Source organism: Triturus cristatus, chromosome 3_2 (genome assembly GCF_964204655.1).
Source record: "Triturus cristatus chromosome 3_2, aTriCri1.1, whole genome shotgun sequence".
NCBI lineage: Eukaryota > Metazoa > Chordata > Amphibia > Caudata > Salamandridae > Triturus > Triturus cristatus.
Genome location: NC_140584.1, coordinates 971,950,329 through 971,967,408, shown reverse-complemented (window position 1 = coordinate 971,967,408; position 17,080 = coordinate 971,950,329). Strand labels below are relative to the sequence as shown.

Below are 17,080 nucleotides of genomic sequence, written 5' to 3'. Positions count from 1 at the left end.
AAAGTACGGACTGTCCGTGAAATTTACCTACCTCCACCGTCTTCAATGCGGCTTTGGGCAGCCCCCAGGAGTTCTGTAATTCGAAACGCTGCTTATTCTTGGGTGCAGGGTTTGGTAGGACAGACCCTTAATCTTTATTACAAGAGTTTAAAACTACCATTGTACTTAAATCCCTTTTTATTTGAATCCAATCGTGCTGTCCTGAATGAGTCTCTAGGTGTAAAATAAATACATAAACATTTCTGTAATTAATGCTTTGTTGCGATTTCAAACTGCTATTTGTCAACTTTTTAATAATTATTTTTTATACATTGCAATTTTGATGATGTTGATTAAGGTAGGTCTGTTTTTTCTAGTTTGGTAGTCCTTTTGGTCATCCATAATTATAATTAATATTTAACTTCCTAATTACATTTTTTAACCAGAAACTGAAATAAAATAAAGTACTTTTTTTGTTTTCTTAACAGGCATTTTGGAATTGGGTTGAAAATTATCCGGATGAATTCACAAAGCTGTATCAAAGACCGCAGAGTGACATGGCTGGTAATCAGTGACTGAAAGCGTTTGGTCTTAAACTTTTTTTCTTTTCTCATTCAAAGTGTAACAATTTAGCTTGTGTTCTCATATTTACAACAAGTGAAGACCTTCCCTCCCAGGACATCTAAATTTAATTTAGTATTTGAACCCTCTGTAAAGTCTTGATGATGTAAAGAGGGGAAAAATGCTTATGTGACATAAGACGTAATAGTTCAACCATCTGCTAATATAAATGGAAGATATGGGGCAGGGTATGGTCGTTAGTCGGCTAGGATCTGCTCTGGCCGAAGCCGGGTTTCATGAAGCAAGGTGACATTTTCAGATTTGTTTTCCCCCCATTTCTTTTCTGTGTAAAAAAATGTTTTGTTTCAGTAGAGAAATTTAAAGTTCAAGTGGCTGTGAAATCTAAATATCCTATTATTTCTAACGAAAGTTATAATTCTAACACTTAGGTTCTGTTGTGCTTAAAATGCCTGGTCCAACCCTGATCCAAGTCACTGAACATTTGTAAATGTTTGATTTCTTAATCTGTGATTAGAAAAATTAACCTGTTTAGTTCAACGTTGGAGCCTTAACAAGTGTTAGTTAAAGTGGCTGTTTGAAGTTCAAAAATAATCTGCTGGTTTCTTGATCAGTGCAAATATGTTTAGACTTTTACTCCCTGCCGCCCTTAAATGGCCCTTGCACTTAAAACTTCTTTCCCCATCATTTAATGCTCTGTTAATAAGTAATGGGGAAAAGATATTGATAATTTTTGTTTACTCCAAGTTTATTAGACCCTAAATGGCTTGGTCTATAAGTATTTGACAGGCAATAATAACAGGAATTATGATAGCCAAAGACTGATGTAGTCTACATCTGCGTTGAGAAGATCGTTTCTCCATCGTGGGCTTCTTTCAGATAATCATAAACTGTACAATATTGTTTGTGCTGGAACCTCAGACATACGTTTAAATATTTATTTTCAAAATTGAAGGACATGTGAATAAAGAAAACATACCTATAAGAGGAAACATTTATGGCCTATTTCATGGATCCATTCAAACCATATGAGTTGCTGGTGAATTCATTTAACTGAAACCACCACTGCAGAAAAGTAATTTAAGGCTGAAAATTAAAAAAAAAAAGGGGGAAATTTAGCTCCTGTACTTAGTCTGTTACCTGTGAGAGAATTTCCACTGCTACTTCATTCATTCCAGACGCCACCCTGTCCCAATATGCTGTACGTAGTCAATCAGGCACTTTGTTTATTTTGCTCTGAGTTCGAAACCAAGAGAGACTTATTCTTGACTAAGTAATATTTTTATCTGTTTGATGTGTTTTACTGAGTACCGTGGGGTATTTTCATGATTTTTCAGGTTTGTAACTGTCAAGTCCTTTTTCTTCCTTTGGGTTAAGGTGTTTTCACTTATCTGGTCCACAGCATAGTTCTTTCTCATAGTTGACTTATGGTCTGCATCAAGTAATTGAGCCTTCATGTTACAAGTCGCTACTTGCGATAGAGGGTTTTCTTCATTCCACAGGCTGATCAGAGTTTCACTGTCAAGGGCCCAGTCCGCAGCATCGACCCAGATCTCCTAAAAAATATAATCACTCTATCATAATCTACAAATTTGACAGAGGCTGCAGCAGAGGTATCTCTTCTGTTCCTGGTACAGAGAATGAGGCTGCACCACTTGAGCACCTCGCTATATACCAACGCCCTATACAAGCAGCAAAACCACCTCTTGCCGTGCCTGAGCTTCAGTTGTTTCTTTTTCCACTTTCTTGATCCAGTGCATGACAAAATTGCTTCTCATACAGTAGCAAACAGAGCTGCTAAGAAACTCTTGAGATTTGCACATGCCCCTGACACCTTTCTCATTGGGGTTAGTAAAGGTTGAGAAAAGGTCCCTGGCACTGGATTCTTATCCCGTTTTCCTAAATGACTCTCCTCCACAATATTCTTAGTTTCTATCTGTAGCAAAGGTTTAGTAGAATGCATGTAGATCAACAGTAACAGGACCTCTGGAACAAAAAAACTAGACTAATAAGTGTGCCAGTAATTGGCAATCTTTCTGAGAGCAATTAGCCCACCCATTGTCTTGGTCCACTACAACCGTGCTCTCTGGGGAGTCTATGCATAAACGAAATGGAGCTCTGGTCATACCTTCAACACTGCAAAGGTCAAATCTGGCCTTTTGGTCTTTACTGCATTGAGCTTTTAGTGAGGAAGTCTTCATAGCACCTTTTACACATCATGCATTCCAGCTCCTTTTACACATCATGCACTCCTTAGGCTCAACGAAACGTCTTGGCTTTTTCCTATGACGAACCCGTCTCTCCCATTTAATTTATAAAGTCTAGAGAATGAAATAGAAACCAAGAACTGTGCATCTAGAAAAAAAGGGAAACGTAGTGGCCATCAGTAGATACGTGCTCTAATAGAAAAGGGAGGAGCAGTTCTAGAAACAACTACTAAGAGTTCCTTCTAATTACTATTGACCTTCCGGGAGTTGAAGGTCTTTGACACCAGCGTGGAAAAGTACTCCGATGTGTTCCAGCTCATTAACTAAATCTGAGCTGTCCTAAACATGATGATTTTAACAATATTTGTTTGAGGACAGACTGTCTTATGTTCATAACAGTCTGCAATGTCTGAAGATAACGCTTACAACTTAAAAAATCTCCTTCTCTGGTTAATGATCTTGTGCGCCATTACCAAATTACACTTTAATTTTTTTGTGGGAGCGTTTAATGGTTTGGTGGCCTCAAATGTCGGAACCGGATTCTGATAACCGTGTCAGCTGAACAATCTTTGAAATGGTGTCGGAGCATAAACATGCTTATGGTTGTTTTATTCCGAAAGTTTCACTGAAAGCAAGTGTACTTCTGATGGGCAAGGTGAGGTCTGGCTTGCTACTAGACCCAGCCCCACCGCACATTCTCCAAAAAGTCACATCCACCCTCCATACATTAGTCAAGATCATGAACCAGTCCCTTGAGTAGGGCATAATACCAGTGGCATGTAAGCAGGCCATAATTAGACCTCTGCTCAAAAAACCCAATGCAGACCCAGCACAATTGTGGAACTTCCGCCCCATGTCGATTCGTCAGTAAGGTGCTGGAAAAACACGTATCCAGAGTGCTGTCCGAGTTCTTGGAAACAAACCATTGCCTCCACCCCACACAGATGGGATTTCGTGCACAGCATAGCACAGAATCGGCTCTTTTAACAGTAGTAGAGGAACTCAAAATGTCGCTGGACAAGGGAAGCTCAGCAACTTTACTACTCCTGGACATGAGTGCTGCCTTTGACACGGTGGACCACCACATTTTGCGAAATAGTCTTTCGGCCTTCAGTGTCCAAGGTTACTACTCTACAGTGTCTGGCTTCGTTCTTTGAGGGGAGAACTTTCCAAGTTATGGAAAACAATCTCCTCTCCAACCCGATGCCCCTGACCTGCGGGGTGCCGCAGAGCTCCTCGCTGAGCTGCACACTGTTCAACGTTAAATGGAGCCATTATCACGGATTGCCTAATAGTTGGATGTTTCTATGACCACCTACACTGACGATACGCAGTTGGTGATTTCCATAGACCCTAGAACCAATGGGGACTCCGACAGGTTAGCTCCTTGTATGGAGAGTGTTATGGAATGGATGACAAACAGCTCCTTAAAACTAAACCGTGACAAAATGGAGCTCATGGTCCTCGGGAATAAGGCAATCCCCAGGCCGTCTATAAGCTGGCCCAACTGCCTGGGCAGCCCACCCACTCTGAAAGACGCTATCAAAAATCTGGGCTTCTAGCTCAAACGATCTATCAATGGGGACCCAAGCCAAGAAAGTAGTAAGCATTTGTTTCGGACTTCTTAGAACGCTCCGGAAAATACTGGATCGTATTCCCATACAGCTTAGAAAGACTGTAGTCCCCTCCCTGGTCACGTTACGTCTGGACCACGGAAATTCACTTTTCCTAGGGGCACCGAAATACGTGATCAACAGACTTCAGGTGGTCCAGAATGCAGCAGCAAGGCTTCTGTGTAAGGCCCCAATCTGGAAGTCACCCAGAAAGCACCTCAAAGCACTTCACTGGCTCCCAGTGGAGGCTAGAATCAAATTCAAGGTACTGGTTACGACGCATAGAGCGTTACACAACCTGGGTCCAAGAAAAGTCAGAAACCTGGTGAACCCATACGTCCTAAATGGGAGCCTGAGATCCAGCTCCGAACGACTGATAAAAACGGATTAACGAATCAGGATAGCTAGGTGGGGAGGTAGATCCTTCTCCCATTTCGGAAGTCGATTAAAACATGGTTGTTCAAACAGTATCACCAACTTCCTTGCAGCCTCACCCAGCATCCAGTCTCTTAGCGCTGGGAAGCCTCCGGCAGCCATGCGCTCTACAAATTCCAAAATAATAATAAGTGTACCTGAGCGGTCGTTTGCTCGAAGGGAAATAATTTCAAACAGAAGGGCCTCAAGATTATGTTAAAACTGAGATTGCTTGATCTATCCTGCAAATCTTTTATCCAAGTAACTTACTCGATAGCTGTTTTGGACCCACAACACCGGCAAGATGTATTGGTTCAAAAAAGTGGGAGCGAGAGTTCCAGGATCTTTGAGTGCAGCATAGACAACCTGGCATGGGTGCTGCTGGGACATGCCCGCATCACATCAGTCCAACTAGCAGCACTAAAGTTTTGCAAAAACATGTATACTTTAGGCACGTAGTACAAGAACACTAGCGGGTTTGGAACAACCATTTGCTTTGAGATGTCACTGTTGCTTGGAACTCACACAATGCTCTCTTGTTTGCGAAAGAAACGAAGACAAAGTCTCATGATCTCAGTACATGCTGCTCAGAGCCTCTGTCCACAAAAAAGGCTCTTTTGATAAGAACTAGGGCTTATGCTTTACCTTCTGTCATGATAATTTCAAAAGTGATAGCCAGATTTAGACAGTGCAATACAAAGAAGGCCCTCATTGATGTGAAATGGATACATTCTATTTCTGGTGGAGTAGGAACTGGAAATGGACCTTGATTATTGTAGATGCCTCTTTAATGAAACATATCTAACTACTTGTAGTATTTAATACGGTTATATTTTGGCTAGTGAAATAGTGTGTGTCTTGTGTCTGAAATCCTGTTAGAAAAACTTGACAATGTGTACACCCCCTACAGTTAGACACTGAATGTCTGAACTGAATGAGCATGCCATAGGATGCATGTATCGTTCAGTAAATAAGTACTACCAACATTGAAGGCCATCACATTTATTTCACACCTAAATAAAGTGTAGCTCTTCTGGAAGAATTATCAGGATGAGGTACCTTTTAAAAGAATTTATGCTTTTATATGTAATTGATGTGAGCATGTGAGGTTGAGTAAGTATCATTTGGGAATAATTTGTTTATAGCATTTGTGGCCATACAAACAACATATAATAATCAGAAGTGGGGAAGCTAAACCACAAAATTGACATTAGATATGTGACAGGATGTAATGGGGCTGAGTAAGCAAGCAAGGGCAACGCTGTTGTCTTGTTTGTCAAGAGTATGCATGCGAATGAGTGAAAGCTGAACTTACCTGCTGTTAACAAGTTGAGTTGCAGTTATTTGCATTGGTTCCTTTTCTGTTTCTTTCAACAAGATTGTGCAGAAAAGTTATTTGATGCCGTGGACGTCTTTGCTGAGAGCACAAAACGAAAAGCAGCAGTTTGGCCATTGCAAATAATTCTTCTGGTGCTATGTCCAGAAATAATTCAAGAAATCTCAAAAGAAGTTGTGGAAGACAGTAAAGTGAACAAGGTATGATGCTCAGTTTGTGAAACTGCTTAATTACAAGACCCTATCACAAGAGATACATTGGGGTATTTTTCAGAGCTGTGATTGTGTATCCTCATTTTAGGAACACTCACCAATGCTAAGTTTCCTCTGTGCATGCTAGTGAGCAGCTCACTTTTAATATGATCTTTTCAGAAGAAAAGATCACTGCATGACATTTCAAATGAATTTAATAAAATGCTTTTTTCACATGGATTTTCGTCAAAATGCCTTTGTAAATCTTACTACATGCAGTGCATAAAGAACATAAGCCGATGTATTGGATCAAAGTTTTGCTGGATTAGTTTTTCAGTTAGTTCATACCAACTCTAGCCCATAAAATGTGTAGATTATTTTTTAGTAGTCTTAGGGTAGATTCAGTTTGGTATTGAACTGATCTCTAGATAGATAACTTGTCCGAGATCAGGCATCTGACCAGAAAAACTACAAAAAAGGTGGTCAGAAAGATGATGAAAGTAAGCTTGTCCTGATTTCAATCCAGCTCAATCTCATACTTCTGAGGTTGGAGGTGTCTTTGCATGACTTCATAAGAGTAAGTCTGTAGGCCCAATGAGCAGACTTTGCCAGAATGGAGACCTACTCCTTTCAGGTTAATTCCAGCACAGATGTAATTGACGCAAAAATATTAACATGTGCATAATAAATGACTGCCATTCTCTGAACAGACTTGTTGGGTTGAAAACAAATTGAACTTTACTCAATTTCTAAGTATTTTATTAACAAAAAGCAGATACGAGCTCTACCTAATGGTGAATCTTGCATAGTCTGCTGAGAAGTATGTATTGCAGCCTAACGATTTGCTTAAATACATGTTACGATAACGGGTTAAATGTACAGTGCCGCAGAGTAATTTGTAATAGATTGTTCATAAATTTAAGGGATGTAGTAAAAGCATATAAGTCCTTGTATCCTCCATACATTGTATTCATAGATTGACCCAGGGTAGATTACTGTTTTTTTATATTTTTCGTTCCATTTATTCGTTTAATTTAGTGATGGTGATCTTCGTATAGGCGTTGTAAGAAAAAGGCAGTGCCGGAGAAGGCTAGAATAGTACAAGGAACATAAGTAGCAAAAGAGGGAAATCCAAGGAGAATTTGGATAGGATATGGGGAAAGGAAGGAAATCGAGAGGCATAAAGCACTCTTGGTATGTTCAAATGTATGATTCAAGACACGTGTCTTAAACAGTTATCCCAAGTAAGGAAGGTCTTGTGAGTTCCCATTCCATTGTCCTGCCTCCAGCCATATGGATTTGTTTTCATTGAGTATTCCCTGAAAATACCTTGTGAATCCGGAAGTTTGAGCTCTTGTAATCAGTCTTTTTTCCATTAATTTCTTTTTTAATTGGAGAAACCTGGTAAATTGATTACACATCTTTGAATATTTGCATTATCCTATTGGAACAAATTCACTCCTAGTAGGGGCTACTACACTAGACAATTGCATTACTCAAATTTACAAAGCTGACCTTCGTCTGCCAAAGAGAGGGTCCCTGGCGCAAATAAGGCTTGAGTTCAACATTGTATAACAGCACTGGGCCAGAAGTAGCCAGTTTTTATACTTCTGTCTTAGACCTGCTTTCCAAGACTCTATGCATGGCTTAATCCGCCTCGCTATAGGAGGCGCGGGTTCCACCTTGACCTGTACGCACTACCTCGACGATAAACTAACGGACCTCTCACTGATTGAGGCATGAAACAAGCACTTTCACAGCAGGTTTCTAAAAGTTTACAGCAGCCACCTAAAAAAAAGCTGTCAAGGCTAGAGGATATGGCAATACTGAGTAAGCGCTCTCATGCATGGTCAGTAATCTGCTCTTACATCACCAGTAAGCGACAGAATTACATTACCTGCGCTTACCCATTCTGGATAAAGGGCCAGGTTAGTCGCACTTAGATTGGGGAGAGGAACATGCAGGCCCACCTCCCGGCATGGTGCCACGCAGAAACTGACGATGTATTGTGTCGACTCTGCAAATTGGAAAAGGAAACCATCACTTATATTTCATGCATTTGCCTCTTCTTACTGAAGCAAAGAAAAATTCTCCTCCATAGTGATTTTGTCCGTCTAGGAGTTAAAACCTGCCATCAGACCGTAACTGCTAATCTGAACCCATTGAAAACTTACCTGAACATCAAAACAGTCCAATTTCTCCGAATGGCCATTTTAAAACTGGGTTCCGCTAGTCCTACTGGTACTATAAAAACCTGATCCCCCCCCCCATAATCTGATCAGTACAAGACACAGCACCAATAAATCACCTGAGGCATTTTCTGGTTAATTTGCAACACCTCTGCTTACTTGCTAGACCCTATGTAGATCTCTGTATGATATATTTATGCGTAGCTGAAATTTAATCTTGGGGTAGTTAGCTGCTCACGCTAGTATCTTTGAATTTTGCTTGGTCTCTCTTAATGATCTGCAACCATATGATTTGAGGCAATACTCGAGATATTCTTTGCCTCTGTCATTTAATCCTGCAATAAGAGTCCCCTTCATGGGGGGCGGGGGAGGGACAACTTAACTGTTACGGTTCTGGGTTTGTATGAATGTGCCAGGGAGTATTTCTGGATCTAAGCTGTTTAAGACTGTTATAATGACTGTTTTGATGGATGTGTAAAAGCCAATAAATTTGTTTACAAAAAGAAAAAAAATGAACTGTTCATGCTTGCTTGTATACTCTAAAAACTTACTTTTGTGGAGCACTCTGTGACAGCTTCTGAAGCAATCTAAAACAATTTCTTGTATTGTCACTGTATAAATGCACTTTGTGGAATGCCAGGAGACGAAATCTGAAGCAACCTTGGGATTCTCGGTTATTGTCGTCTGCACATTGCACTTTTTTTGGGCGCTTAAAGTATTGTCTTAACACACTTGTCACTTATCAAAAATGCTGCTTTGCACTTGGCATTTTATCTTGTATTGCCTGCTTTTATAATGTGTATCCTTATTATAATTGCTGCTTTGATTATTTACTAATGAGATGGTTGTTTCATAAGGATTTAATTAAGTGTAGTATAAACATTGACTTGACTAGATTGAGGCCTTCAGAGAGACCACATTGTGAATTTTCAGCACCACTCCAGCTCACTGTAGCGTAACAAAGGGTTCCAAGGAGCCACTGTAACCTCCTGTTGGGATACTGCAGGCAGGTTTGCCCTTAGTACCATCTGTGCCTCCTTCACCCAGCTCAAGTTCTGCTCCTACGCCACAGCTGACTAGCATACCTGCGTGAGACATCTAGCTGCAGATTCCTAACCATTGAATTTCCCAGGCGTCAGACAGGATACTGAAGATTTTTCTTAAAGCAGTACCCCTGTGCCCCGGTAGGTGGCATTGGTTGGCTCCTTGTGGCGTCATCGTCGTGATTACTGTGTCCCTTATATAGGCACTACCTCTGCGTGCTGACATCTGTTCTTTGCTTTCCACGCCAATCGGTGCAGACACTTGAAGAGAGCTACCCTCTGCTCCTTTTTGACAGGCTTTTCCCGACATTTTGTAAACTGGAATGGAGGAAGATTGGGAGGGGTAACTGGACTCTTTACAAGACCAGGACATAGACTGGTATGAAGAATTGGGTGAGGCCAGCGGACTCGAACATCTCCAGATTTTGGCCACCTGTCTCCCCTACCGTGACTATGGGGGAAGAAGCATCATACCACTATGGTGATGTGAAGGGCAGCTTTGGTCCTGGACCTTCAGCTGCCTTCCATGTCAGTCAAGACGAACATTTTGACAGAGGCCCTGCAGCCAGTTGTCGCCTCCTCTAAAATCTCGCTGTCCTTCCCCGAGGCCTTACGGGTGTCCTTCTGGAGCCTGCTCCAAACTCAGCACAGGGGCTCCTGTGATTTCATGCTGTCCCCCTCCCCCTCCTCTTTCCCTCCTTCATTCTCTGTCTACTTCCCCTGCTCCTATCCCCTCGCCCCTGAATATCTCCCCTTGCCTGCTTTTTCTCTTATGTATATGCACTTATTGTTTGTCTCGGCCTAACATGTAACTATGTAGCTATGCTCTAAAACTGTGTAACCTTTGTAAAGATGTAACCTGCAACTATGGTCTGATACTACTGTGAAGCGCTCTGATACCTCCGGGTCTAGCCAGCGCTATATAAAACCTTTCAAATAAATAAAATAAATAAATAGGACAATAGCCCTCACCAACCACCCTACCCCTAGAGAGCTTGGTGATCCACTCCTCTACCGCCCATGTCGCGTTCCCTTCTGCATCCCTGGACAGGAAGTCCAAGAGGCTGGACAAAATGGGTAAGACATTTTTTTTCTTCCTCCAGCATTGGATGGCGGTCGGTGAGCACCTCATGCCTAATGGGCTGTTACTCCCACTCCCTCTGGGAAACAGTTGCGCAAGTGCTGCCACAGGTTCTGAGGAGGCCTGAGCCATCTTCTCCCAAGCAGTATCAGACGGGAGAGATGCAGCAAAAATCGCCATTCGTTGTGGTCTCGACAAAACCGACTTGCTGGGAAGAGCGATTTCTTAGATGGTGGCTGTTCAATGCCACACCTGGTTCAGGACTTCTGGCTTTTCAGGGGATCTCCAGACCTCTCTCATGGATATGCCCTTTGATGGCAATCGTCTCTTCGGAGACAAGGTAGACATGACATTGGAGCGCTTTAAGGACTAACAGGCTACGGCCAAGTCCTTGGGCCTCTCAGTGGCCACACATCCTTTGTCTGCCTTTCACCCCTTTCGTGGCTAGGAAGGAGCTTTCAGACACGCCAGCCACAAGACCACACAATTTCAGCAACCTAGGCGCAGCTGTGGGTGCGGCTTGTTCCAACCTCATGGGATGGGCAGCCATAGGTCGGGGTCAGTCCACCACCCCCCAAGCAGCCTCAGCCTCAAAACCTTCCTAGTCTGGCATGCTAGAGAGCCCACATCAAGATGGCCACGCTCCATCTAGTGCTGCTCTGCCTGCCAAGCGCAGGGATCCAACAAATATCCTGTTACCAGAGGGACATCTGGGCATAGAAGCGAGCGACTGGTCCCAGGAACATGGCTGAATGAAGAATAGTTGAGTAAACAGAGGATCGAGCAAAGTAACAGAGCAAGACTCCGACTCGCTGCGGCAAGAGAAAATGGCAGCCGCCCTGGCTTGAAGATGGTGCGAGATCCGCTGTGTTTGAGCAGCTTTGAAACCGCCAGTATCCTGAAGGAGCCTCTGCATCCTGCTGCGAGAGAACTACAGTGCGAGGCGGCAGACGCTGCACCTGTCCAGAAAACTGCGACAGGGAAGGACCGGCTGTGGACTTCTCTGCAGGAATTAAGCAAATCAGCTGCGCTGCAGGTAACGAGCTGCAAGGGGGTGGCCTGACTTAGTGTGCTCGCTGAAAACGGCCGGACCCGCTGTGAGGTAAACCGAGGTGTGAGGCAAGTGACCGACAGCAGAAGTTGGCGTGTGGCTATTGTCTGGAGACTACAATCCGCCTGGCATTTTTATAAGCAGCTATATAAAAAGTAACAGTGAGCTGTCTCCTGGGTGCATTGTGCAGGTCTGGTGCCTGTAAGAAGTTACTGCGACGGAGGGTGTAGCAGGCAAGCAAATCGTGAAAGTAGGCCTGCCAACCTGCGCCATATATTACAGTAAGCTCTGGAAGTGTGAGGAGCTCTGTTGACCCACTGCTATGAGGAAAATAAATAAGCAGCAAGCGAGTCTAACCTTTGAAACGCTCAACTTGCGGATGGACCACACGGCTGCCAAACTCGTTAAACAGGGCGCCAGGCTTGGAGAGGCCGAGCAGCGCATATCCACAGCTGAAGATGGATTGCAAGCAGTCTCTCCTAAATGCTTAAATATGGAGAAGGTACTGGCGGCGATACCGACTAAAAAGGAGGACTTGGAGGCGCAGTCCTGATGCAACAATTTGCTAATTACTGGGTTGCAGGAGTCTACAAATACAGGCCGACTTGATCTTTATGTTGAAAAGATGCTGAAAGAGATCTTCAGACCCGACAACCTGTCCTACGTTCTGATAGTGGAAAGAGCGCATAGATCCCTGGCGGCTAATAAATGATAGGGACCGGGATGTGGTGTTGAGCCTTGCAAGGGAGAAAAGATCCATCAGTTATCAAGGTAATGATATTGCCTTCTATCCGGATTTCACAGCTTCTGTCCAGGCGGTGCAGAGAGATTTTCTTTCAGTTAACAAGAAGCTCCAGGCAGAACAGGTAAAGTACGCCATGCTGTATCCGGCCCGACTGTGCATAGAATTGGAGGGCAAGACCAAGATCCTTAACACACCTAAAGCAGCAATGGAATATGCGAAGACTATACTTAAATTTCGGAAAGAGCAAATTGAACAGTCAGAGGAAAATGCAGCCACTAGGGACTAGGCCGGCTCGCATGCTGCGTCAGAGATATCTCCATGGGATGGTCCTTGTTAGAGATGCCCCTTGACTGTGAAATGTGAACCTCCCACACAGGCAGGATGTTGCTTGACTGCACTTTGTACTGAATGAGGGCCTGCGGAGGCTTGAGTTGCTGGAAGCCGCCTGGTATGAAGAACTCTAGAGGGGGCATCCCAAGGTATGGGTGCAAATCTTCAGCCAAGTGGGCAGCTTAAAGAGGTTAATGGGACCATTCATAGACTGATATCGAACACTTCCCTCCTAGAAATGTCACTTGGCTATCCCCCACCACTGGGTGGGGTTATGGGCTCTGGTGTCGTCCTAAGGGTAAACCCCAGTGGCAGATGTTTGTAATTGTTTGCATTTTGCATATGTTTTTGTTGTAGGTGGATGGCTTTGGCAAATTGGGTATTATTACTGTTTGTTTTTGGAAGCAGGAGCATTGCATGCCATACAAAACTCGAAGTACCTGGTTGCCCAACTGGAAGAGGGATACACCCCAATGGAAGTACAGTGGAATGTGTATGCGATTTATAAAGGAGTTTCCTGGCACTACTGTAGAAAGCACATCAGCCAGACTGAGAAAAAAGAGAGGAGCTAGGGGCAGACGAAAAGCCAGGTCTTAAGTTTTTTTTCAGAACAATGGTGTTGCCTTGATGCACCTGAGAGACAACAGAAGCTTGTTCCAAAGAGGGGCCCAGAAAGGAGAAAGATCCGCCCCCTGCCCTTCCCTTTCTAATACAAGGAACTTTGGCTAAACAAAGATTTTCAGATCAGAGGGTTCTCTGTGGAGTGTAAAGGTGAACTCCGTTTTGTAGATAGTCTGGGCCAGTTTCGTAAAGTGCTTTTTGGGTAAGTAGCAGTATCTTAAAAGTGATCCACTTCCTGACCGGAAGCCAATGAAGGTGTTGAAGGCCAGTGACATGGGAATTGCGTGGGAGCCCAAAGACGGTACGTGCTGCTGTATTCTGGACTGACTGCGGCCTATCGATCATGTAGTTGGGCTGTGCAATAACCAGACCATTCCCATAGTCCAGCGGTGAGATTATCAAGGCTTGTGTCACTTGTTGTCTGGCCTGAAAGTTTGAGAGGGAAAAAAAGTCTTGAGTACACTGAAGGAGTACAAAACCCGTGCCCATCACTGAGTTAATTTGGGATTTGAGTGCAAGTTGTTCATCAAATTTGAAACCCAGGCTTTTTACCACCTGATTTTGAAACGAGGAAGGGGGGAATGGGAGGGCATCCTTTGGCCAGAAAGTCTCCCATGGTGTCTCGGCCTCTGAGCCAAAAAAGAGGAGCTCGGTCTTCCCTGCATTGCATTTAAGTTGGTTGGTGGCTAGCAAACTGAACGTTGTATTCAGACATTTACACATTTTCTCCCTTGGGAAAGCCTCCTGAAGATCTGTGTGCCATCTGCATAAGACACACTTTTTGCCCCCAAGGATTCTACCAGATAGGCCAAGTGAGTGTGATAGATTTTGAATAGCGTCGGACTCAGGGCTGAGCCCTGCGGCACTCCTACCTGTCACTTATGGGAAACGTCAAAAAAAGGGTTACACCAGACTTCTTGACCCCATTCCTCCAAAAAAGAAGTAAGCCACTGCCAAACCGACCTTTTAATTCCCACTGAATGTAGACGATCTAGAAGGATCGAGTGAGAGATGGTGTTGAACACTGCCGATAGGTCGAGTAACACCAGCAGCGCTCTATCACCTCTGTCCAGACTGAGGCGGATGTCATCAGATACTTCCAGCAAAGCCGATTCAGTGCTATAGTTGTGCCGGAAGCCAGATTGACTAGCATGAAGCAAGTTGTTGTTTTCTAAATACTCGGAGATCTGTTTGTTCATCTGTTTCTCAAGTATAGAGCTGGAAGGAGAGAAAGAGGTCTATAATTGGTTGGGTCATTTGGATCCACCAGGAATTTTTTTTAAAGCGATAGAATTTTTGCCCGTTTCCAAGTGCAGGGCATCTGAGCTGGTGAAAGTGATGTATTAAATACTTGAGGCACCATCAAGTATTTTAGCCCTGTGCTAAAAATTAAGGAAGGACCAGGATCAGGTGGCTAGCCTGATTTTAAGGCAACTTAGGGCTAGAAGGGAGTCTTCCACCGAGATGGGTGGGGGGAAAAGAGTCCAGGAAGTAATCTCCTGTTCTGGAGATGGATACTGATGGGAACAAGTCACCCACCTTACCCCTCTCTTTGCCTATTAATTCCTCCGTGTTATGACCCACCCAGCAGCTGTTATCACAAGGTGGCACGAGGCTAGCTTGAATTGAAGTTATTTTGTCATGGAAGGTACAGGCAAGTTGTTCACACCATTTTTGGGATGCCGGTTTGTAGTTGGTCTCAGCCTCCAGCGATGTAAAAGACTACACAATTAAAAAAATGTCCGTAGAGCGGTTAACAGCAGTGACTATTTTAGCCTTAAAATATGTTTTTTTTGCTAATTTAAGCTCTTTATGACACTTCTTGAGAGCTTCTTTGTAGTCTGGTTTTGCCTTCATTCAATATTTTACTCTCCATTGCCTCTCCATGCTTTAAGCTTTTCAGTACCAGAGAGTACCAAGGACTAGGCAATTTAAGGTGTCTTTGCTAAATCCTCCTTACAGGGGCAAGAGCTAGAATCGCGGACTCAATCCAGCTATCCGATTTACGTCTTCATCAGTGTTGCCGGAAAGAATTGGAATGTCAGGGTCTGTATACTCCTAAAAAAAAAAAATTAAGACTGATGTTAGCATATCTCGACAGGCATGGGGGTACATGTAGCATTGCTACAAGAAATGCACCACACAAAGGTCATGGAAGGCACTGTTTGGAATAGATGGGCTGTGGTGAGAGTGTCCTTGTCCTATTCTTCATACTCTAGAGGAGTGTTATTGCTGGTAAAGAAAGGGACACCATTCTCTCTACTCCATACAGAGACTGATGAGCAGGGTAGATTCCTCATGGTTCAGGGTTGCTTGGGAGGCACAAGGGTGGCGCTGGTCAATACATATGGACTAAATATTGATGATCCAGAGATTTATAGTATGATATGGAGACGTTTGCGATCCCTGCCCCATATGGTAGTAATAGGCGGGGGGGAATCTAAATGTCTATCTGGACCTATTGCATGATCGCTCAGCCATTGTGGAATGGCATGGAAAGTACGCGGCTAAAACAGTTCATGAAGTAATGAAGGCGGAAGGGCTGGTGGATATATGGAACACCAGGAACCCCAATTTTAAAGTGGGAACGTATGTTTCCTCAGTACATGGCACCTGGTCTCGCCTTGATTACTGGCTTGTTAAAAGAGGTCTGTAACTGGGTGGTAGGGGTAACACACTTAGCCAGGACATTGTCCGACCATGCACCTGTCCTTCTGGAACTGCACATACCTACATACACTAGACCCCAGTTACAATAGAGGCTGCAGCCCTTGTAATTAATAGATCCAGTATGTAAAAGTACCATAGGCACAGCCATTACTTGCTTCTTCCTAGAAAATAAGGGTTCAGTGGACTGTGCCGGGATGCTGGAAGCGCTTCAGAATATGCTGCAAAATATAGAGAGAAAGCTCCATGCTCTTGAGAGAAGCTATGAAAGGCATTCTAGTCATGATATTTTAGCTCAGATACAAGTGTTGGTCACAGAACACAAGGAAACAGCTGAACAAGAAGTGAAACATAAATCGAGGAGGTGGGCAGCAGCTGCATTCGGTGAGGGAAGCAGACCGGGTGCACACTGGCTTCTAAATTGACAGACCCAAAGTTGCAGGTACATACGGCTGAGATTATTGATGAGCACTCAGTTACTCAGTTCAACGTCGCACATTACCTGAAATCCTCAAGGTATTTGAGAACTTCTACGCCGAGCTATATGAGGTGCAAAAGTCAGCCTCTGAAATTGAGATTGATAGCTACCTAGATTATATGGCTCCGGGCTGGTTGTCACCAGGCCAGAGGGAGTACCTAACACAGGCAGTGACGGTGGAGGATGTGAAAGAGGCCATCATGACATTACAGAGTGTGAAGGCAGCCGGGGTGGACGGGCTACCGAGTGAGTTCTATAAAATGTATGCAGATAGCCTGGCCCGCACCTGCTAGAGGTGTACACAGAAGCGTATGAGAGGGGAGTGCTACCGCCCACATTAAGGAAAGCTGTTTTGCTTGCATTATTTAAACTGGACAAAGACCTGTGTAGATGTGAAGCATATAGGCCGCTTCACTTATAAATATTGATAAATTCTGGCTAAAATAATTCCCACTGGACTTCAACCCTTGGTGCCCAATTTTGTCTTGCCCAATCAATCTGGCTTCTTTGCAGAGAGATCCACATTGCATAATTTAAGAACACGGTTTACGGTGCT

At 43.7% G+C, this 17,080-nt stretch overlaps 1 protein-coding gene across 12 annotated transcripts in view; it reads left to right on the top strand.

The window, feature by feature from the left end:
- NF1 (neurofibromin 1) overlaps positions 1 to 17,080 on the top strand; it is a 1,956,660-nt gene that overhangs the window by 408,092 nt on the left and 1,531,488 nt on the right. For all 12 annotated transcript variants that reach the window (XM_085649550.1, XM_085649547.1, XM_085649544.1 and 9 more), the window contains exons 7-8: positions 468 to 543; positions 6,171 to 6,328. In XM_085649550.1, coding sequence (XP_085505676.1) covers positions 468 to 543; positions 6,171 to 6,328 — 234 coding nt within the window. The remainder of the gene's footprint in view (positions 1 to 467; positions 544 to 6,170; positions 6,329 to 17,080) is intronic.